This window comes from Ctenopharyngodon idella, chromosome 15 (assembly GCF_019924925.1).
Source record: "Ctenopharyngodon idella isolate HZGC_01 chromosome 15, HZGC01, whole genome shotgun sequence".
NCBI classification, from domain to species: Eukaryota; Metazoa; Chordata; class Actinopteri; order Cypriniformes; family Xenocyprididae; genus Ctenopharyngodon; species Ctenopharyngodon idella.
In genome coordinates this window covers 12539642-12562817 of record NC_067234.1, presented here as the reverse complement: position 1 = coordinate 12562817, position 23176 = coordinate 12539642, and the positions used below count along the sequence as shown (strand labels likewise).

Below are 23176 nucleotides of genomic sequence, written 5' to 3'. Positions count from 1 at the left end.
ATCAGACAGTCCGTTAAGAGATGAGACATGCCGACACATAAAATAAATACATGATTGTGATAGCCTACGTATATAATTTGTCTGATTTCTTCAATCCGTCGTATTTACCACGCTTACTATGGTAATAGCGCGCATAGTCTTGGTGATCAGAATCCACATTGGATCACAAAGAGAAGTTATTTCAAACACTTGCTGCTGTCTTAAAAGTGAGTTTTGAGCTAAAATGTTTTTAAAAGTCTTTAATGCTGATGTTAGCTGGTAACCTATTGTAATCATCCATGGCGCCTCCGTCTCCACACTAGTGATGGGGAGTCGACTCCAAAAGAGTCGATTCCTCGACTCTGAATAGCAACAGAGTCGGGGTCGACTCCAGCACAGGAATAGAAATGACGTATACTCAGGGCCTTTATTTTGTGCCTCTCTACCATGAGCCGCTGCTCAATTACCAATTGCAGGCTTCTAGTAGGGATGTAGACTCGTAAGAGTGAGTAGAAGTAGGAGGGTGCTGAGCCTGTGGTAGATCTTTGAGCAAGTGTCAATGCCTTGAACTTGATGCAAGCAGCTAGAGAGATGAAGAGAGGTGTGACGTGGGCTCTTTAATGATAAGACGTGCTGCAGCGTTCTGAAACATTTGTAGAGGTTTGATTGCACGTGTGGAAGTCCAGCCAAAAGAGCATTCAGGATTGAAACCAGTGAAGTGGAGTTCGTATAATGCCCACTGTTGAGAGGGTGGACAGAAGGATCTGATCATTCATGGTGTAAAAGGCAGCAGATAAATCCAGCAGAATGAGAACTTGATGATTTGGAATCAGCCTTCCCAATCGGCAGGGCTTCGGTGATCGACAGTGGTGCAGTCTCGGTTGAATGGCCGGTCTTGAAACCAGATTGGTTAATGTCCAGCTGGTTATGCTGTGCATATTCATGGATCTACATGTATTAAATGAAGTAAGGGTGTAGAGATACATTCAAGCTATTTTAAGGCTTGAATAAAAAAAAAATGTTCACAGGAAAAATATGTCATTTTGGTGATCAAGGATGAGTTTTAAGGGATAAAATTATTGACTACAAAGCATATTTCATCATTTATACTAGAAAGAGAGACATAAAAGTGCCCATTTTATGCCATTTCTATGTTCTCTTAAAATGTCTTTATGTGAATGGCAGTGTGAGATTGGAATTTGAAGTGCACACTGATCTCAGTTATCTAAAATAAAAAAATAAAAAATCACGTCATGACTGAATTAGTGTGTTACATGTGTATTTTTGTTTTACCTGCAGTGAAATGGTTGACTGCTTCAATCAGATAGCTGAAGACTCAGAGTGTCGTGTCGTGGTTTTCTCAGGCGCTGGAAAGCTTTTCACTTCCGGTAAAGATATCAAACACTATCTTGACACACTATCTTGAAACACCTTACCAAATTTGACCAGTTGCTAGTCTTTTCATTTTATTTCAGTTTTGTTTGCGATTTGTTGATTGGTGTTTACATGAAAATACATTTTCAAATTTGTACAAATTATATTTTATCTCAACATTTCGACAACTAGTAAATGAAATGAACACTTCATTTTGGCAACATGGACTGATAGTGGGGATCTAATTCAGCAAGTAACAATAGATAGATTTTTAATTTTCTGAAATGTTTAACACTTATAAATGCGTATTTATGTTTTATATGCCATATATGAATATTTCCTCATTAACTGAGTAGTAATAATCTGTGTACAGGTATTGACCTCATGGGCATGGCCAGTGATATTCTACAGCCTGAAGGAGACGACACAGCCAGGATCTCATGGAACGTGCGCCGCATTATAGCTAAATACCAAGAGACCTTCTCTGTTATTGAAAAGGTTACTATTTTATGTCCATATAGTGTATATGGAAATATATGTATTGAATACCATATATGGGATATAAGTAATATGGGAATTATACTCAAAAGTTCATACAAAAATGAAGATTCCTTCTTTATGCATATTTGAGAACTATGGCGAAAAGGCATGACTTGAAGATGGTTAGAGGATTGCAGTATTTTTAGATGAACATTAATATTTGGCTATAACATTCAATGGCAAATAGACTTTATCTCAATGCACAAATGATATGTTTAATCATGTCTCTTGTGTTTCTTTGTACAGTGTCCAAAACCAGTGATTGTGGCCGTTCATGGAGCATGTATAGGTGGAGGTTAGTTTCCCTCTGTTAAGAAGTTTAGACAACATTTTATACTTTATTGTGTTTATAGAACAGGTTCATTATAGAACAGATATATCGTTCAGATTTTCTTCTTTAGTATTATTTGATTTTGAAGCGATCAGTATTTGTACCCTATTGTATCTTTTTTTTTTTTTTTATCAGGGGTTCAACCCTATTGTAATTGAAACCCTATTGTAATTGTTAAAATTTCCAAGGATCAGCATTCTCCCCTAAAAGTGATCGGGCAGACCAAATTGTAAGTCGTAGAGACTTGAAACTTTGAGGACTGGTAATACTCTCACCATCCACAACGTCAACGTCAGCGGTGAAAAGTATGAAATGGCTTAACCAACAACTAAACAATTAGGCCTAGGCTCAAGTGTCTTATATCGTTGGAACCCTTGGCTCAAAATGCATGCCTCAGATTTTCTTGTCTTTCTGTTGAAATTTTTTGGGTATTTTGGGGTTTTTGAAAAACTACTTTTGCGAACTAGTCCTAGGTTTTTGGCGGAAACCAAATCAGTGCAGAACCAAACCAGTGCAGCAAGATTCTCCAGAGTCTGATTGTCAATAATTATCAAAAAAAAAGTTGAAATTTCAAATCACTAAGGGCCACAAAAATGTTAGAAGTGGGCAGAGCCACTTTTAATAAAATGGCTGTAACTCATGAACGGAATGATATATTTTCACCAAACTCAGCACACCTATGTAAGAGCTCATTCTGTGGTTGTGTGAAAAAGGACGTGGCGACTGGCCACTTAGTGGCATCATAACAGCAAAAAAACACAAAAATGACTATAACAACTTCACCGTTAGTCTGATTGACTTGAAAATTGGCATGCAATGTCTTTGTCCGAGGTGCTGGACTGTCTATGAGGACATTGACGTATCTCAAAAAAACATGTCTGCCATCAACCAATGAAGTTTGAGCAGCTATCAGAAGGTTAACAGAGCCCGATCGGAACGAAACTCGCTGGGCCTGTTTGACTCACAGCCATAGAGGCCTGTAAGAAATTTGAAAGATATCGGCCACCGGAGGGTGCCTTCGTGTTTTTCACATGCGTAAAGGGATGTGTATCGCACGATTTTTCACACGTCCTCATTCTGAGTAACTTTGCCTCTAGGACCGCCGCTGTCCATCAAATTGTTCGTTAAATATTGGAGATTATTTCAAAAACCAAAAACCAACTTTGCCAAACTAATCCTAGATTTTTGTTTGGCTCAACCTCGATAACTGTTATAAGTATTTCCTATGGTAAATTGCATATATTGGCTTTAAATGGTCTTTTCCATCTATGATTGAGATGGTTACAGGTTTGCTAATTAAAACATTATACCTTTTTACGCATGTGCTTAAAGGCCTTACAGCTCTTGAACCCCGATAGTTGCTGCTCACAGCTATATTTATTATTATAGTTATTATAGCTTGCTATAATTATGACAAACATTAAATGGCTTTAACTCTGGAATTATTGATTTGTTTGACTTGAAATTTAGCATGCAATGTCTTTGTTTAAGGCACCATCATTGTTTAAGAGGACTGTTACATATGCAAAAAAAATATGACCAACAATGACCAATAAGCATTGAGCAGTTATTACACAAGAATGTCCTACCAAGCCAAACTTTGGTGGGCCTTTTGGACAAATGACCTCAAAAATAGGAGGTGCTATGATGTAATGATACAGACACAAGTAATTCATATAATTCATTCATTCATGATAGGCCTCCTCAACTTTGTACTATTAAAGTTATTTTCTCTACTAGAAGTTTGTTGCTTCACCAGATAGATAGAAATACTATTCTTTGTAACCATATATAAATGTTATCATTCCATTGTGTCTTCTTTACAGGAGTTGACTTAATCACAGCATGTGATATTCGACTGTGTACACAGGATGCCTGGTTTCAGGTCAAGGTGTGGGCATTCTTAGATTGTTGTTGTGATTTTAACTGACCATTTAATGCCATTTTAGAATAAACTTAGATTTGCAGAGATTTAAATTTGAATGCCTGAATTGATCACCCTTTCCTGTTCAGGAGGTTGACATTGGCTTGGCAGCTGATGTTGGGACTTTGCAACGTCTCCCCAGAGTGATTGGAAGTCGAAGGTACTTGTTTAATTTTAAAGCATGTTATAGATCCAGTAGCAGTGCCCTGTTTTTCTGCAATTGATAGTAAAGTTTGCTCCCACTATCATTCAGTCTAGTAAACGAGTTGGCTTTCACTGCAAGGAAGCTGTACGCTGATGAAGCCAAGAGCTGTGGATTGGTCAGGTGAGATATTTAAGCAATAAGTAAATAAGCAATAAGCAAAAACTTTCCTACTGTAGATTTAAGACATCTGTTATGATTGGCTATCCTCTTCACATGTGGAAAGAGTGAACTCAATTACACTCATCGGCCACGTTATTAGGTACACCTGTACAACTGCTCGTTAACGCAAACATCTAATCAGCCAATCACATGACCTCGACTCAGTGCATTTAGGCATATAGACATGGTCAAGATGATCTGCTGAAGTTCAAACTGAGCATCAGAATGGGGAAGAAAGGTGATTTAAGTGATTTTGAACGTGGCATGGTTGTTGGTGCCAGATGGTCTGGACTGAGTATTTCAGAAACTGCTGATCTACTGGGATTTTCAAGCACAACCATCTCTAGGATTTACAGAGCATGGTCTGAAAAAGAGAAAATATCCAGTGTGCGGCAGTTCTGTGGGCGAAAACGCCTTGTTGATGCCAGAGGTCAGAGGAGAATGGCCAGACTGGTTCAGCTGATAGAAAGGCGACAGTAACTCAAATAAGCACTCATTACAGCCGAGGTCTGCAGAAGAGCATCTCTGAACATACAACAAGTCGAACCTTGAAGCAGATGAGCTACAGCAGCAGAAGACACACCGGAACAGCAAACTGAGGCTACAACTCACACGAAACACCAAAACTGGACAATAGAAAACTGGAAAAATGTTTCCTGGTCTGAAGAGTCTCAATTTCTTCTACGACATTCAGATGATAGGGTCAGAATTTGGCGTAAATAACATGAAAGCATGGATCTGTCCTGCCTTGTATCAACGGTTCAGGATGCTGTGGTGTAATAATGTGGGGGATATTTTCTTTACACACTTTGGGCCCCTTAGTACCAATTGAGCATTGTTTAAACGCCACAGCCTGAGTATTGAACATGTCCATCCCTTTATGACCACAGTGTACCATCTTCTGATAGCTTCTTACAGCAGGATAATGCACCATATCACAAAGCTCAAATCATCTCAAACTGGTTTATTGAACATGACAATGAGTTTACTATACTCAAATGGCCTCCACAGTAACCAGATCTCAATCCAATAGAGTAGCTTTGGGATGGGCTGGAATGGGAGATTAGCATCATGGATGTGCAGCCAAGAAATTTGCAGCAACTGTGTGATGCTCTCATGTCAATATGCACCAAAATATCTGAGGAATATTTCCAGCACCTTGTTGAATCTATGCCATGAAGAATAAAGGCAGTTCTGAAGGCAAAAGCAGGTCCAATCCAGTACTAGCAAGGTGTACGTAATAAAGTGGCCAGTGAGTGTATATGAAAAAACTAACACTTTCTGTGGAATATAGTTTGAACATTTTAGTAGACGTGTGCTTTTGTTCTCTCTTGTTTCCCACAGTCGTGTGTTCCCAGATAAAGAGACTATGATGGCCGGAGCATTGGAGATGGCAGGAGAGATTGCCAGCAAAAGTCCTGTCGCAGTGCAGGGAACCAAAGTCAACCTCATTTACTCCAGAGACCACAGTGTTCCAGACGCCCTGAACTACATTGTGAGATCACAACTCACATCAGTCAAATATCCAGACATACAAGTGTATATAAAATGACAAAGTGACAAGTATTATAATAAATATAGCTGCGAGCAGCAAATATCGGGGTTCAAGCATTTTAAGGCCTTTAAGCACATGCATAAAAAGTTATTATGTTTTATTTAGCAAGCATGTAACCACTTAGATCATAGATCTAGTTGTTTTTCAAGTTGTTTTTTTGAAGTAATCTTCAGTATTTAACGAACAGTTCAGTGGACAGCGGCGGTCCCAGAGGCAAAGTTGCTCAGAATGAGGAGTTCTATCATGTGGTATAAATGTCGTGAGCGTGTGTGAAAAATCTCGCGATACACAATCATTTACGCACGTGAAAAACGCGAAGGCTCTTTGAATAGTTTTTGCACTAATTTAGTTTGTCCACAAGGTGTCAACACCGAAACGGGCCGTCGTTTCACAGTCTGAAAAGAAACGGAGAAGACGGAACAACAAACACAACAGCCACCCGTGTTGACGAGCGCTCGTGGGAGGGAATTAAAGATACCAGCAACTCTAATTTAAATGAGTACAAAGACATTTTTATTGTTACTTTTGGAGCGAAAAAGTACAGAGATTGGATAAGAATCTTTCTAGTGCTTATGTGTCGAGCACCTGTGTTCACGCACGCTATCAAATGCTTGAGAAATAACCTTATTTCTGCATCATTTAATGTGGTTGACACTCCTGAAACTTTGCAGTATGTAAGTGGCCAGTGGTCCTCTTAGCAGCAGGAAAAACAAAACTTTCATTCTTAAGCAAGCAGAGAGCGCTCTCGTTACAGAGTTGTCCTCACTTAATTGAGCTCACGGAGAATCTCTTATTTATCGTGTTTACAACGTTGGTTATTATTATATTATATATATATATAATAGGATTCACAAGATTGTGATTGAACAAAAAAAAAAAAAAAGATTTTGGATTGATTATAACCACATTAAAAGGTAGAGGTAATAATTAATAATAATAATAATAATGATGAAACCTATAAAGCGAACCTGAGTATAAATAGGCACTATAAAAAGTATTAAAAAGGTGCAATGGAGTTTAAAAAGTATAAAACTTGAGCAGCAGCCAGACCTGAAATTACTTGTGAAAATAATGCAGACTTTTCACTAGGAATAAGGACTTCTTTTCAAGTTTATTTGCTCAATAATGTTTTTCTTTATGCATTTTGGCATTTTTTTTTCATACTCTTGAGTATGAATGCATTTTTGCATTAAGAATATAGCAAGACAAACTATTAATCCTTTTTTTTTAATGCAATTTTTTTTCATGTTCAGTGACACTTTAAATAGGACAACCATTAAAGGACTAGTAAGATTTAGTTAGATAATAATAAATGTTTCTTGAGCATCAAATCAGCATATTAGAATGATTTCTGAAGGATCATGTGACACTGAAGACTGGAGTAATGATGCTGAAAATTCAGCTTTGATCACAGGAATACATTACATTTTACTATATATTCAAATAGAAAATAGTTATTTTAAATTGTAATTATATTTCACAATATTACTGTTTTTGCTGTATTTTGAATCAAATAAATGAAGCCTTGGTGAGCAGAAGAGACTTCTTTTAAAAACATTTTAAAAAGATCCATAATCTAAAACGCAGTAGGATCGTTAGGAAAAAGGTGGATTATTCTTATTTATACTTGAATGATGTAAAAGCATGTAGGATTCAGTTTTTGAGCCATCAAGCTCATCAGTGTGTCTTATGGTAAACAGTATCAATTAGAGATACACCGATATATCAGTCAATAATCGGTATCGGCTAAACTATCAACTATCGGCTGATAGTTTAAAAACAGCCAATAGTCAGAGCCGATATATCCTGTCAATCAAAAGAGGGCAGGAAAATGCACTGAATTTGTGCTTTGTGTAAAGAAAATGCTAAGAAACCAGTTTGATTTTCAATATGAATTGTAATTATATGAATTAATAACATTCAGAAAGTTAAGAAATATTAATTTAATCTTCAGAATTTAGTTAATGTGTTAATATTAATTTGAGTAATGTGTTTGTTTATAACTGATACCAGTTACTCTGAAACAAGTTGATGAAATGGAAAGAATAAAGTTTTTATTTGCATTTCTTTCAAAATATAATGATTAATTATTAATTATAATGAAATTATCATTAATTTAAAAGAAGGTATAAAAGGCAGAACCCCCAAACTATTGGTATTGGCAGATATCACTCTGAATAAACAGATATTGGGAACGGTGGAGAAATTTATTATCGGTGCATCTCTAGTAGCAACATTTGTCATCCATTGATTAAACTGAAAAACTGTTCTTGTGTTTCCTGCTTTTTGTTTGTGTAGAACACCTGGAATATGAGCATGCTTCAGACCCAAGATTTAATGAAGTCAGCGCAGGCAGCGATGGAGAAGAAAAACCTCAAAGAAATTATTTTCTCCAAGCTCTGAGAAGACTCTCACAAGACCTGCTGAGTTAGATTTGATCTGCTCTCTTAGCTAAAGCATATCTTGCGATTACGTATTTCAAGAACTCTTTTGGTTTGGTGTTGTCTTTCTAGGACTGGTTAATTAAAAAGAAAGTCTGATTTAATATTTTCTATGGGTGCCTTAAATTCTGGCTCACAGATGTCAGATAATTAACCAAAAAATGCTAAACGCTCAGTGCTGAATGCACAATAAAAACTAAATATGTACAGGTACTTTATGATTCATGGTTTGGCTATTTGTACCTCTATTATTTGCCAGTTTTCTGCATTAACTGATATGATGTTAGAATGTGTATCAATTGTGATAATATTTTTGCATCTCAATAAAAAAAAATAATACTAAAATGAGTGTAAGGGTCATAGTAAATGTCAATATGGACTAAGTGAAGTGAAGTGAAGAGAAACTAGTTTGGTTTTGTAATATGAACATCATCGCAGCGTGGATATCATGTGGTTTCCTCCGCGTCCAGGTTTCAGGTGTTCGTTATATAGTTTTGTGAAGGTGTTCTCAAAACTGTGCACCATATCGGATTACTGACTCTCCGGTTGGGTATAAAAAGTCTGCTCCAGTCTTGTATACACTGGAAACCATCGTCCACAACCAAAGCAGAGGGTTCTTTGACACTGATGTCTGTATGATAATCAGGTACAATGATGTCTGCGATGAGTTGGGTTACTGTGGTTCTGCTCTTCCACCTGGTTTGCTCCGGTAAGACTGATTCTGCACTGAAACTTCTACAAAACACTATTGTTTAACCCAATTAAAAATAACATGAAGTTGTGAAAGTAATATATCTATTGATAGCCAGGTTACCATTTCGTCATCAGTAGAGTATGTGTGTACTGTATGCGCACCGCCGGATTTTTGTAACCGCGCGTACTTGTATAACATGCGCATTTAAGGTTTTTTTTTGCAGTAATTAGTTTATCCACAAGGTGGCACTCATGCTCTGGGGATGTCGATTCACAAGGTAGTCAAAGAAAAACTGCATAATCAGAACAGAGCGGAACACATGCAAGCTACAGCGACAATAGAGTACCTCAGGGATAACGTGTTTTTGTAGGCCAACCCGGAAGTTAGCGGCGCACGGGTTCCCTCGATCAAAAGCCAATGCATTTTTCCCATAGACTTTTGGACAATTGCAAAAAATAAGCTCTGTGTTTAACAAAGGGTTATGAAACTTACACGTTTTGTCTATCAAGATAATCTTTACAAGTTAACAGAACATTTATAGATTTTGAAGCCTAAATAAAGTTGTCAAATATATAAAGCTAACAGTAGGCTATAAACGGACTACAGCACACCATGGTCACGGATCAACGTCACCGCCACCAAGCTTCCTCAAACTTTATTTAGAAAACAACTTTATTTAAAAACATGCTCGCTGATTATGATCTGCGCTGTGTATGAATACTTATCCACTTTTTCATGAGAAATGCTGTTCAAATGTCCCGTTTGTCATGATGACGTCTAAAGTCCCCACCAAAGGAAGTAGTCCCTTTTAGCAATTTGTTAGCAACCGCCATTTTTAAGACACAATAAAGGTTTAAAAAATCACAAGCGGGTTATAACTGTTGTGTTTTTGTCATAGATCAAAACGTGAAAATATTTAGAGGCTTTGTTAACCACAGACCTTATTTCAGGCGATTTAGCAAAAAACCCATTCAAGAAACCCACTTCGGGGCGATGGAACCGGAAGTCCTACAATGCTAACTCGCTTCCGCGTTTTGCCTACAAAAACACGTCATCTCTGAGGTACTCTATGGAGGCCTACTTAGACGAGAGATTGTGTGAAGAGGTTAGAAAGTAACTCATTTAACTGTAACATGAAAGAATACAAAGGTGTTTATATGGGCTGTAACTCACGACGAGAGATTGATCAAAACTGTGCATGCGTCGAATGCCTGTGTACTCGTACGAGTCAAATGAAGTATACTTTCCGAGGTTTTGCGTTCGACTGTGCGCTAGTGTATGTGTAAAAGTACAGCCAGGGCTTTATGGAACGGTACGCAATGCACTAGATTATGATCGAATCAGAAGAAAAAATGCACAGGCATGGTTTCTCGAGAAAGAAATCACAGATCATAAGCAAACTTAAGACGCCGTGGAGATATTACACATCACATAAATGTCACGTGTCTTTACGGGATATGAACGCACGCACAGATTTCAGAAAATCACTGGCAGTGTGAATGAACCAAAATCGTGTTTTTTTCATGATTAATCAATCAATGTTTTTTCAGGCATGTTTCCTGAGAATAACCCATGCATCAAACAGAACGTAAATACTAAATGAATTAAATACTATATAACTAAATGGTATGTTCTATATAATTGAATCCTGTATAAAAAATGCAAACACTGTTTCTTTTTAGTGTTTCTAAATGCTTCCTAACTGAAGCATATGTTTTATGCTTACCCCACCCTACTAAACTATTACATTACCAAACACTCATATGCTTATTTTTTCATAGACAGAACCAGTCAAAAGTTTTGAAACATTAAACACTTTTTATGTTTTTGAAAAAAGTCTCTTATGATCATGAAGGCTGCATTTATTTCATCAACAATACTATAAAAACAGTAAAATTGTGAAATATTATTGTTTAATATTATTAAAAGAACTGTTTTCTATTTGAATATATTGTAAAATGTAATGTATTCCTGTGATCAAAGCTGAATTTTCAGCATCATTACTCCAGTCTTCAGTGTCACATGATCCTTCAGAAATCATTCTAATATCATGATTTGAGAAACATTTATGATTATTATCAATGTTGAAAACAGTTGTGCTGCTATGTATTTCTGTGGAAACTGTTATAGGCCTACACCTTTTTCATAATCTTTGATGTATAGAAAGTTCAATGAACAGCATTTATTTGCATTTGGTACATAATTTATTGAAGCATTTATTAAATTGTAAATATGTTCATAAGGATTCAAAAAATATATTCACAAAAGATTTTTATCATTTTTGATCAATTTAATGCATCAATGAATGAAAGTATTAAGTTTTTAATCTTACCACAAATTGGATGGTTTGTATGGTATCAGTGTTTTCAATATTTAATATATATATATTCATTATATTTTTTAGGTCAAATTCTATGGCAAATGAAGGACCATATGCATAAAATCCATCAGGCCAGAATAAAACTCACTTCCACTGCCATTCCCAAAAAAGGCACAATTCACCAACCCCTGAACCACTTCAACAAGAAAAACAACAAAACCTTCCCACAGGTACAAATTACAGACACCAGCTTACACTCATCCTGCTCTGAATGTGAAATCATCAGGGTGACACAAGAACAAGAAATCTGTCACTTTAATTCATATATTTAAAATAATTATGTGAAATAAATAAATAATTGAATTATTATAAAATGTTGTTTTAATCATATCATGCCAACTATTTTGTTATCATCATTCATTAATATTTGTTCTGCACAGAAATTCTTTGTGAATGACGTTTACTGGCAGAGTTCAGATGGACCAGTCTTTCTCTACATAGGAGGAGAGGGACCCCTCTCAAAATTCAGTTTGTTGTTCGGTCAGCACCATTTTTTTTCTTCTTCAAGTCATATTATTACATTCGACCTGATCTCCTGAGAAAAACATGAGTACATACATTTTGCTAAAGCCAAAATATCCACCACCTCCTCCTGCATCTCACTGCTGCTTCCAGGTAAAATGTCCACTGGGTGGCACCAAATGCGAGTGTTATTTTTTATAATGCATGATGGCATCCTCGGAGCTCTTAGGAATGTTGCAGGTTCAATACAAGTTAGGAAAAGCATCATGCTGTGTACTACACAGCATTTTTTTTATAATTTTTTGGAGGGCTGTTAACAGCTGTCTGCTGCAAAGACTTCCAATATAGAATCATCAGTAACGTGGCATTTACTGGTTGCCTCAAAAATAGCCTATGCATTTACATTTATTCATTTAGCAGACACCTTTATCCAAAGTAATGGCTTACAAATAAAGAACATCAAAAAGATATTTTCAGAACTGTGTGCTCATGAAGCAAAGGTTGTGTGTAGCCCACTTCCAGGCCTGTATCGACTAGCCGGGCAAGTGCAGTGGAGAACAGGAACAAAGAATTGATTCTTTAAAGCTGCAGTCTGTAACTTTTTTGGTTGAAAACTATCCCAAATCAATTTGTGAGCAAGTACATAACCAGCCAGTTTTCAAAAATATCTTCTTAACTTAGCCTGATTCACAACAGTAAGCTTGTATTAATGTTTTATAATAAAATCGGTACTGGTGGGTTTCCGCTGGAAATTCGAGCATGCAGCAGTTCGTCTTTGCGTCATCACGTCACGTCTGTTTGAGAGTTTGAGTGTTTGAGTCCCAGCTAGTAGGCTATATGGCATGTGAGGATGGCGGATCATTTATAGCCTTTTCTCACAGCAGCTGCAATAATTAAACTTATCATTTTGATGGCGGATTGTAATCCAGAAAGGTCCAAATGACAATCATCAGTGACAACTGGAGATTCACCTGTAGTCAAAAGCAAAAGACTTCAGACTGTGGAGTGGTTACAGAAATTGAAATCTACAGGTAACGCTAAAACACACTAAATACACATAGTCACACAATGCTGATGTTGTTAACATTAACAATTTGAGAACAAAGTATAACAATAATAATAATTTGTACGGTTTGACGTGATCCGAGCTAAGCGATCGTTAGATTTAATCATCATTGGCAACGCGATTTATTATAATGCTTTTTTCAGAACAAAAGTGGCAGACATGTTACTTGTTCAGATGACTTTTTCCAGTGAAAATTCTTATTTTGGTCATACTTCAAGACGTAGAATCTGTGATTCTGAAGTACAGTATCCACACCGTTGCGATGAGTGACAGCAAACATTAGATTCATCCACGCTGAGGAGCCGTGCCGATGCACAACTCACGCAAAGATGATAATTCCGCAAATAACTGCAATTGCAGGTTTCAAACAGAGATGGCGACAAAGAAGCAAAACTTACGGACTGCAGCTTTAATTTTGAGAATACTAATACAGAAATGGAAAATAAAACATTGGTGGCTTTTACATTTGACCACACTCCATCTGTTAGGCCACCATGTGGACATGGCAGAGAGACATGGAGCGCTGCTGGTGTCGCTGGAGCACCGCTTCTACGGGAAGAGCATCAACCCCGATGGGCTAGAGACAGAGAAACTGAGAGATCTCTCCAGCCAGCAAGCGTAATGATGACAGAGCTTTTCACAGATCACAATGATGATCACCATGACTTTTATTTTAATTGTTGTTTCATTTCCGTCCTGTCCTAGTTTGGCCGACTTGGCTGCGTTCCATCATTACATCAGCCGGCGTTTCGGCCTCTCCCAGAGGAACACCTGGATCAGCTTTGGAGGTTCCTACGCTGGAGCTCTCTCTGCTTGGCTAAGAGGAAAGGTTTGTCTCCAAACAAATCTGTGTTGTGTTGTTTAGTTCAAGAATTCACTAAAAAAAGTGTTGATCCCACTTTATATTAGGCGTCTTTAAAAAAAATTTTTGATTGTAATAGTAAATGTTTATTAAATTAAATTAACATTAACTTAGATTAATAAATCCTTTAGAAGTATGTTTCAATGTTTATGTTGAGTAAATATTAACAAATGGAACCTTGTTTTAAAGTGTTACCGAATTATGCCATAATTTTCTTTTGTTTTTTGTAACACTGTAGAAATTTCCTAAGCTGCTTTTTTCCATTCAGTGAAACATTCCATTCAAAATGTCTTTTTCTTCTAGTTTCCTCATCTCATCTATGGAGCGGTGGCATCCTCCGCCCCTGTTCAAGCTCAACTGGATTTTAGTTCTTATAATAGGGTGAGTGTTTCATTCTTGTACCTATTATTATTATTATTATTATTAGTAGTAGTAGTAGTAGTAGTAGGGATGCACAGTATATTGGCTACCATATCAGTATCGGCCGATATATATTTATTTGTAATGTTATCGTTATTGACCCGATTTGTCTGATATCTCTAAGCCGATAAATAATGGATTATTTCCTTGCTGAGATACTTCAGAAGCGCACTGTTCATCATGATGGTTTTGAATTGCTTGAAATATGATTGGAATCACTTTGAAAGGGAAAATACAGTTTAAGGGTTAGTTCACCCAAAAATGAAAATTCTGTCATTAATTACTCACCCTCATGTCGTTCCAAACCCGTAAGACCAATAGCATATCTTGAAAACTACAACCAATCAACAATTTTGAGCATCATTTTCGTTCTCAGTGACCCAGAATTAGTAAAGTTTGACTACATTTATTTCAGAAGCACTCTGGCTGTTGACCAGTATAATGCAAAAACTGACTCATCAAATGAACATTTCAAACTAAAGATTTCTAAACCTTGACAAAAAGTCTTTGAAAATGTCTAAATATATATTCAAATCCACAACCTAATAAAAGTAAGCGATTATGTCTAGAAAATTCACAAGCCTCTTTATGTAGAGCTATATATAGACATCTAGTGGCTACACCATGGCATTACATGTGTTTTTCTTTTTTTATTTCCACCAGATGGCACTAATCTGCCTTTAAATACTGGATTCTGAAGGCCTTGTCTCTATTTTAACATGAAATACTAATTTAATTGAAAAATAATAATAGAAAAATATAAAAACTATTATTTTCAATGGAAAAAAATATTGCATAAATATTAATTAGTACCATAATATTCTCTCTCTCAAAAAAAAAAAAAAAATATTATTAAACAAAAATATATTACATTGATTTTACAGAGAAAAAAAGTTGCATTTCAAGTGTTTGGTCACTTTTGACTGCGAACAACACAAGTGTGACTCCCAAATGTTAAACTCACTGCATATACAGTACATAGATGGAGTTTACAAACCCCAGTTTAGGAAACTCTGAGCTAGAGCACAAGACTTTCAGTAGTTATTGCATAACTTGTGTGGTTTGGCATTAAAAACTCTTTAATTATTTTGCAGGTGGTTGCTTATAGTCTTATGAATGAGGCAGTGGGTGGCTCTAAAAAGGTAAGCGTTTTTTCACATTTAGGGTTACTTTGAGTTTCTCTGTGTATTTCTGTGTGTGTGTGTGTGTGTGCGTGCGTTTTTGTGACATATTTGGATACAAATTTGTATAATGACATGGGTATGACATAGATAATACAAGGAGAGCGTGACTTATGAGGACATTACCCCATGTCCCCATTTTTCAAAAGGCTTATAAATCATACAGAATGAGTTTTTTTTTTTTGAGAAAGTAAAAATGTGCACAGTTTCCTGTGTTGGGTAGGTGTAGTGGAGGGCGATAGAAAATACGGTTTGTACAGTATAAAAACCATTACGCCTATGGAATGTCCCCACAATTCACAAAAACAAACGTGTGTGTGTGTCCTCAGTGTCTAGCAGAAGTGAAGGGGGTGTTTGCAGCAGTTGAAGCAGCTCTGCTTATGGGGAATGAGACAGAGGTGGGAAAAGACTTCGGCTGTTGTGAGACCCCTTTGAAACCAGAGGACAAGATGGAGCTGTTGCAGAGTTTGGCTGATATCTTCATGGGAACCGTCCAATACAATGAGGAGGGGGTTGCATTCAGCATCGCAGAGTTGTGTGACATCATGACCAATAAGAGTGAGGCCTTTGGGCAGAAGGAGGAGGCGTATGATCGTCTGGTCAAACTAGCGGCGGTAACAATTCTTGATCTCATTTTTATTTAATATCCTAAAAATATGTTATGGTTTGGTTTAAATAAAAAGTGAAATTGTGTCTAACTTTAATATAAATAGATAGATAGATAAATAAATAAAATTAAATGTAAGCATTTAGATGTACACCGATCAGGCATAACATTATGAGCACTGACAGGTGAAGTGAATAACACTGATTATCTCTTCATCACGACACCTGTTAGTGGGTGGGATATATTAGGCAGCAAGTGAACATTTTGTCCTCAAAGTTGATGTGTTAGAAGCAAGAAAAATGGGCAAGCGTAAGGATTTGAGTGAGTTTGACAAGAACCAAATTGTGATGGCTAGGTGACTGGGTCAGAGCAACTCCAAAACTGCAGCTCTTGTGGGGTGTTCCCGGCCTGCAGTGGACAGTATCTATTAAAGGAAGGAACAGTGGTGAACCGGCGACAGAGTCATGGCTCATTGATGCACGTGGGGAGCGAAGGCTGGCCCGTGTGGTCCGATCCAACAGACGAGCTACTGTAGCTCAAATTGCTCAAGGAGTTAATGCTGGTTCTGATAGAAAGGTGTCAGAATACACAGAGCATCGCAGTTTGTTGCGTATGGGGCTGCATAGCTGCAGACCAGTCAGGGTGCCCATATTGACCCCTGTCCACTGCCGAAAGCACCAACAGTGGACACATGAGCATCAGAACTGGACCACGGAGCAATGGAAGAAGGTGGCCTGGTCTGATGAATCACGCTTTCTTTTACATCAAGTGGATGGCCGGGTGCATGTGCGTCGCTTACCTGGGGAACACATGGCACCAGGATGCACTATGGGAAGTAGGCAAGCCGGCGGAGGCAGTGTGATGCTTCGGGCAAAGTTCTGCAGGGAAACCTTGGGTCCTGTTACTTTACACGTACCAACTACCTAAGCGTTGCTGCAGTCCATGTACACCCTTTCATGGAAACGGTATTCCCTGGTGGCTGTGGCCTCTTTCAGCAGGATAATGTGTCCTGCCACAAAGCAAAAATGGTTCAGGAATGGTTTGAGGAGCACAACAACGAGTTTGAGGTGTTGACTTGGCCTCCAGATTCCCCAGATCTCAATTCAATCGAGCATCTGTGGGATGTGCTGAACAAACAAGTTTGATCCATGGAGGCTCCACCTCGCAACTTACAGGACTTAAAGGTTGCAAAAAGCACCTTAAGCTTTTCCCTTAAGTATGACACTTAAGGCGTGATTTCCCCTTAACTAAGGGAATTACTTAAGGGTGTTGCATATAATCCCTTAAACTATTCTCTTAGGTAAGGGAAACCGTTAAGTGTTTCACGACAGCAACCCAGGTTTTGCCATTATAAAATTCTACTGTTGCCATGGACACGTTATTTGTTAATACCGATCGCGACATGTTTTCACAGAAAACAACATAAGGAAAACAAAAAAGAAAACCAAATATGAAAGAGAAAGACCAGACGAGAAACTCAAATTGACAGTTTACTCAAAATTGAGATTTCTGCCATCATTCACTCACCCTCATGTCGTTCCAAACCCATAAGACATTCATTCATATTTAAATAACAAATAAAGATATTTTTAATATTCTCTCATCATTTATGTCCATTCATTGAAAGACATCCATATGAATAAGGCTGTTTCAGAAGCTCATCAACTCTGGTCAGGGCTCGCAAGAACCAATGAGGTTTGTTTTTTCGCGTGATGAACGCACGTTTGCGCTTCCGTTGACCATGTGTGCTACATATGTAATTTCATCAATGTTTATGTGAATAAACGCCTAAATTACAATTTGTTTATCATATAAAGCGGTCGATCGTGTCTCGTTAGAAGACATAGATTGAACCTGCTCACTCCGTGTAACACTTAAGGTGAAGTTTTTCGAACCTTATGTTATACTTACGACAGTTAAGGGGCTTTATGCAACACTTATCGTTTTTTAAGGGATTACTTAAGTGAAAAATATATACTTAAGGGAAATTCCTTAGGGTTTATGACGTTTCACCTAAAGAAACCCTTAAGTAATACTTAACGGTTATTTTCTGCAACTCCCTTAAGTTTAAGGGAAACATAAAAGCGATCTTATGGGAAAATTACACTTAAGGTGCTTTATACAACCGGGCACTGCTGCTAACATCTTGGTGCCAGATACCACAGCACACCTTCAGGGGTCTAGTGGAGTCCATGCCTCGACTGGTCAGGGCTGTTTTGGCAGCAAAAGGGGACCAACAAGATATTAGGTAGATGGTCATAATGTTATGCCTGATCGGTGTATTTTAAAGTTTTGTGTATAGTTTTTGTATAACAGTATTCATTACCACAGATAAGGTAAGTAAATTTTGTTTCAGTTTCATAACATTATTGCTGTGTTGCTTAGATTAGAAATTCAAAATTTAAATACAATACTATAGTGTTTTATGTTTTATGCTTTATGTTTAGATTTTTAAAAATGTACTGTATGGGAATAACAATATATTTAATGTTTTTAAAGCTGTTACAATTATGACAATATAACAGTGTTTTATGACAGAGTTTGTAATGTAATAAATTTCTCATTATGTAAAAAAAATTGTTATTACTGTACATTATGAGCTCAAGATTTTATTACGTTTTGAGAAAATTATTACATTATGAACATTTTATTACAATAATACTGTAATACTTACTACATTATTTTAAGAACATAATTTTGCACAGAGCCCATGTTGTGCAACTAAAATGAAAAGCACAATATCATTTCTAACCAGCTGAGGGCATCACTGACTGAAAAATGTTGCCTGATTCTTTTAAATCTCTTTTACATTTGAAACAAAACTGTACACAGTTGTACCGTTTCCTCTCACTATAAAATACATTTCACTAAATAAAATAGTATTTAAATGATAACATCATTAGAGATTATGTGGATAAATCTCAACATCACTTTTGAGGCACAGGTGTAGGTCTTATCATGAACGTATTTTTGCCGTATATTCAGATGTACCGTGCCAGAGAGAATGTCCCGTGTCTGGATGTCTCTCGTGAGAAGCTTGTGCTTGAACTCAGTAACACTAAAGCTACATCCAGTTACAGACAGTGGCTCTACCAGACCTGCACTGAGTTCGGCTTCTGTGAGTACTAGATCTTTTTGATCACTCTCTGATTTCTGGTTCTCAATCAAACATTCACACACAAACATATAGTGTATAGTCACACTTAAAAGTGTCTGAAAGTCATTGCATTAGATAATAAAACATCAAAGCATCAATGGCACCTGCAAACAAACTTTTTCTCAGCACTGACTTCATCTTTCCACTGCAGTGACAAACTGGTGTCAAGGGGATTCTTATATAGCCTACATGTTTTGTGATTTTTAATAAGTATGAAGCCAGTTCCCTCAAGTTCACACAAGCAGAGTAACAATTGGTGTAGTTTATCATACTGACTGTGTGGACATGTTACATATCACAATTGGTCTTTATCTTGAACAGTATATCTATTGTTGTATAATTTAAATCCTATTATAATCCCAAATTATGACATCTGGTTTGACATCTGTTAATCCAGTTCAATGACGTTTATGACATTTTTGAGTGCTGCCAAATACTTTTAAGATCAGTGTTAAATCACACTGTGTTGGTTCGTCTGTCCAGAGGAGAACTGGTCCACTGACTGAGACTGGTTTTTCCCAGGGCTTTTGACACTGGCTTGCTTAGTTGGAGACAATTAAAGGAATAGTTCACTCAAAAACGAAAATTATCTCATAATTTACTCACCCTCAAGCCATCCTAGGTGTATATGACTTTCTTCTTTCTGTCGAACACAATCAGAGTTATATTTAAAATATTCTGGCTCTTCCAAGCTTTACAATGGTAGTGAATAGTAACTGATATTCTGAAGTCAAAAAAAGCACTTCCATCCATCATAAAAGTAATCCATATAACTCCAGGGGGTTAATAAAGGCCTTCTGAAGTGAAGCGATGGGTTTTTGTAAGAAAAATATCTACATTTATAACTTTATAGACTATAATCACTATCTTCCGGTAACATCCGTCCACGCGTTCATGAGAGAGTCGAGTTCGGTGTATGACGTAGGATGCTGGAGTAGCATAAGCTAATGCTGTGTTCCAGACAGTTCGGAACTTGGATTTTTCCCACTTCCTTCTAGGAAATAACTTCTGAAACGCCACTCAAAGTCGGACAATCGGCATGTGAACTCGGGGCACATTGATCAACCCCGACCTCAGTGAGACCGTCATATGACGTCGCTTCCAAGATGTCGGCAAGTCCTATGTTAAATGAGCATATACGTAAAAACAAACTTTAACATTAGACATTACGTTCATGTAATGATACCTTCATTTTTGCTTTTCGTCAGCTGTTTTTGTGTTTTTGACACAAAAACATCCTTGTGTCATGGCGACATCATGTGGTCAACATGTGAACGTGACGTGTAATTGACTGGAACTCACTAAGGTCTGAAGTGGGACATTTCATTTGGGTAATTCCCAGGTCCAACATCGTCTGGAACGCAGCATTAGGTGAGAGTAGACGCCTCTCGCGGTTCAAACAAATAGAGCTGGACGACAAACTCAAGCTCCTCCCACATTTCTCCTTACAAATTCTTCTTTTAGACTTTTAATTCATGACCGGTGTTTTGTTTTGTTTTGCTCTATCCTCTGAGCTTCCACGTTCATCAACATGTCATGTGTCGGATCAAAGTTCACTCTTCCGCCAGAATCAACTCGCGTACGGAAGCCAGTGATTCTAGTTTATAAATTATAAATATGGATATTTTTCTTACAAAAACTCATCGCTTCACTTCAGAAGGCCTTTATTAACCCCCTGGAGTCGTATGGATTACTTTTATGATGGATGGATGTGCTTTTTTGGGCTTCAAAATATCGGTTACTATTCACTCCAATTCTAAAGCTTGGAAGAGCCAGAATATTTTTTAATATTACTCCGATTGTGTTTGACCTATCATTTACACCTAGGATGGCTTGAGGGTGAGTAAATTATGGGATAATGTTCATTTTTGGGTGAACTATCCCTTTAATACATGCATAACACTTGGCTAAGCGCTAATGTATCTGTATTGTATAAAGCTCTATATAAATAAAGGTGACTTGATTTGAGTGTATTTAAGGTGATCTTTCATAAGTTTAGTTTTCATGATGTCTTTTAAGTCTTAATTTATAATCCAACATTGTACCTTTTGTGTTGGTTTATGGAGCAGATCAGACATGTGAGGACACTTTCTGCCCCTTCTCACGTATGGTAACTATTCAGTCTCAGACGGAGCTCTGCTCTCAACTCTTCGACATCCCTCAGGACAGTCTGCCTTTCCGCATTGACTTCACCAACCAGTACTATGGAGGGAACCGGCCCCAAACACAAAGAGTGCTCTATGTCAATGGTGAGCATTAGTGCCTTTGGCTTTCATGTGGATACTTCAGATAATTTCACCTTGGATAAAGCATAATTTCCTTATGTTAAATTGTATTTTTGAGTTCATTCATATGCATGTAATGACAGTGTGGAGTGCAGTGATTGAACATTATGTGATGTGATTCATAAAGACCTGTTTCTGACCAAGGCAACATTGACCCATGGATGGAGTTAAGCGTGGTCTGGAACGACACTACAGTGGACGATGACCGAGTCATTCTTATCGACGGCACCGCCCACTGTATGGACATGAACTCAGATAAATCAATGGATAAACCTGCACTGCACCAAGCCAGGAAGGTAACAATGTAATGGAGTTTGTAACAAAAAAAATGATTGTGGAATAATGAATAATTTTAGTTTATTTTTACTTTTAAAATTAGGGAGTTGACATACCCCTTTTTCTCACACAATTTTCATGTTGTTATCCCCATAGGAGATTGAAAGACGTGTGGCCATGTGGCTCAAAAGCGCAGCATGGCACCATATGGTTTGATCAGCATGACTTTTTCATAATCACATGATGACCAAAGTGTGCCAACTGGGTTTCTTTTTATCTTTTAATTGAAAAAGAGAGATCTGAGTCCTTGAAATCTTGAAATCTGTTCTACATTAGACTTCTTAACATTCATTAGGAGTCGAGAGACTGGTGGAGTTTAACAAATGTTTAAATTATTTTCATGTATGTAATAATACTAAAAATGTACACTACACTCTAAAAATATGCTCTAAGAATAGTTATTACATGATTAATACTACTAAAGCTGAATTCAGAATTCCATACAGGCATACTAATATTACAATCCCACTTTATATCAGTGGTCTTTTACTACTATGCACTTACATTATATAACTAAGTATTTGATTTGTACTTATCGTTACAAACATGTTGTTCTTCAAAATTCTTTCCAGATTCACACTTGCTTACACTGGGATACCATAATCAAAAATATAAAACATCACCCATATAATTATAGAATAAACTCTGAATGAGATCAGTGAATCAGGCCATTAGATGATGGTTGTGACCATTAATAAAGAGCCAAAGTCATCTGATCACATATTCTTTCAGCTTTTTTTGCCATAACAAATGTATTTTAAAGACAGTTACAGCAGCCAAAGAAAAGTAATGTTCAAAAGTCAAGGATCAAGAGCCCAACTAAAGCAAACACTGATCACCATAATGATGACATAAAACGAAACAATAAATCATCAGCATCTACACCTCTGTTAATTCTCAATAAGAACTTCTGTAGATGTATGACAGAAATCAGTCTGATTAGTAACAAGTGAAGCTGGTAATGCTGTTTGTGGAGTTGTTTAATCAGATCTTGAGAGATTTTAATGTCTTCTTTTATCTTCAGTTGATTTCATCTAAGGCTGTGGCCAGAAGTCAGTTGTAGTTCTTGTGTTTCTTTTTTTCTGTTTTTGTTTTTTCTCTATCCTTCTGTGATTCTGCTTGTTAACAGCAGGTGTTCATCAGTGTCTGAATTCACTCATTCATTTTCATTCACTCTCAAGTGGACTATATTAGTAAACTAATGTAGTGAATGAGGGT

The 23176-nt window shown here is 37.1% G+C and overlaps 2 protein-coding genes across 2 annotated transcripts in view; both read left to right on the top strand.

Moving 5' to 3' along the window:
* ech1 (enoyl CoA hydratase 1, peroxisomal) overlaps positions 1 to 8853 on the top strand; it is a 140548-nt gene extending 131695 nt beyond the window's left edge. The window contains exons 4-11 of the mRNA XM_051864079.1: positions 1279 to 1367; positions 1727 to 1851; positions 2140 to 2188; positions 4051 to 4115; positions 4238 to 4308; positions 4402 to 4473; positions 5857 to 6007; positions 8366 to 8853. Coding sequence (XP_051720039.1) covers positions 1279 to 1367; positions 1727 to 1851; positions 2140 to 2188; positions 4051 to 4115; positions 4238 to 4308; positions 4402 to 4473; positions 5857 to 6007; positions 8366 to 8470 — 727 coding nt within the window. The 3' untranslated portion in view covers positions 8471 to 8853. The remainder of the gene's footprint in view (positions 1 to 1278; positions 1368 to 1726; positions 1852 to 2139; positions 2189 to 4050; positions 4116 to 4237; positions 4309 to 4401; positions 4474 to 5856; positions 6008 to 8365) is intronic.
* Positions 8854 to 11612: 2759 nt separating this feature from the next.
* LOC127496268 (thymus-specific serine protease) lies at positions 11613 to 22842 on the top strand. Its single transcript, XM_051864070.1, has 11 exons — positions 11613 to 11752; positions 11963 to 12062; positions 13599 to 13728; positions 13816 to 13939; positions 14276 to 14353; positions 15487 to 15534; positions 15903 to 16187; positions 19166 to 19298; positions 21407 to 21586; positions 21767 to 21918; positions 22055 to 22842. The coding sequence occupies exons 1-11, from the start codon at positions 11624 to 11626 to the stop codon at positions 22112 to 22114; spliced, it is 1419 nt and encodes a 472-aa protein (XP_051720030.1). The 5' UTR covers positions 11613 to 11623; the 3' UTR covers positions 22115 to 22842.
* Positions 22843 to 23176: the final 334 nt, after the last annotated feature.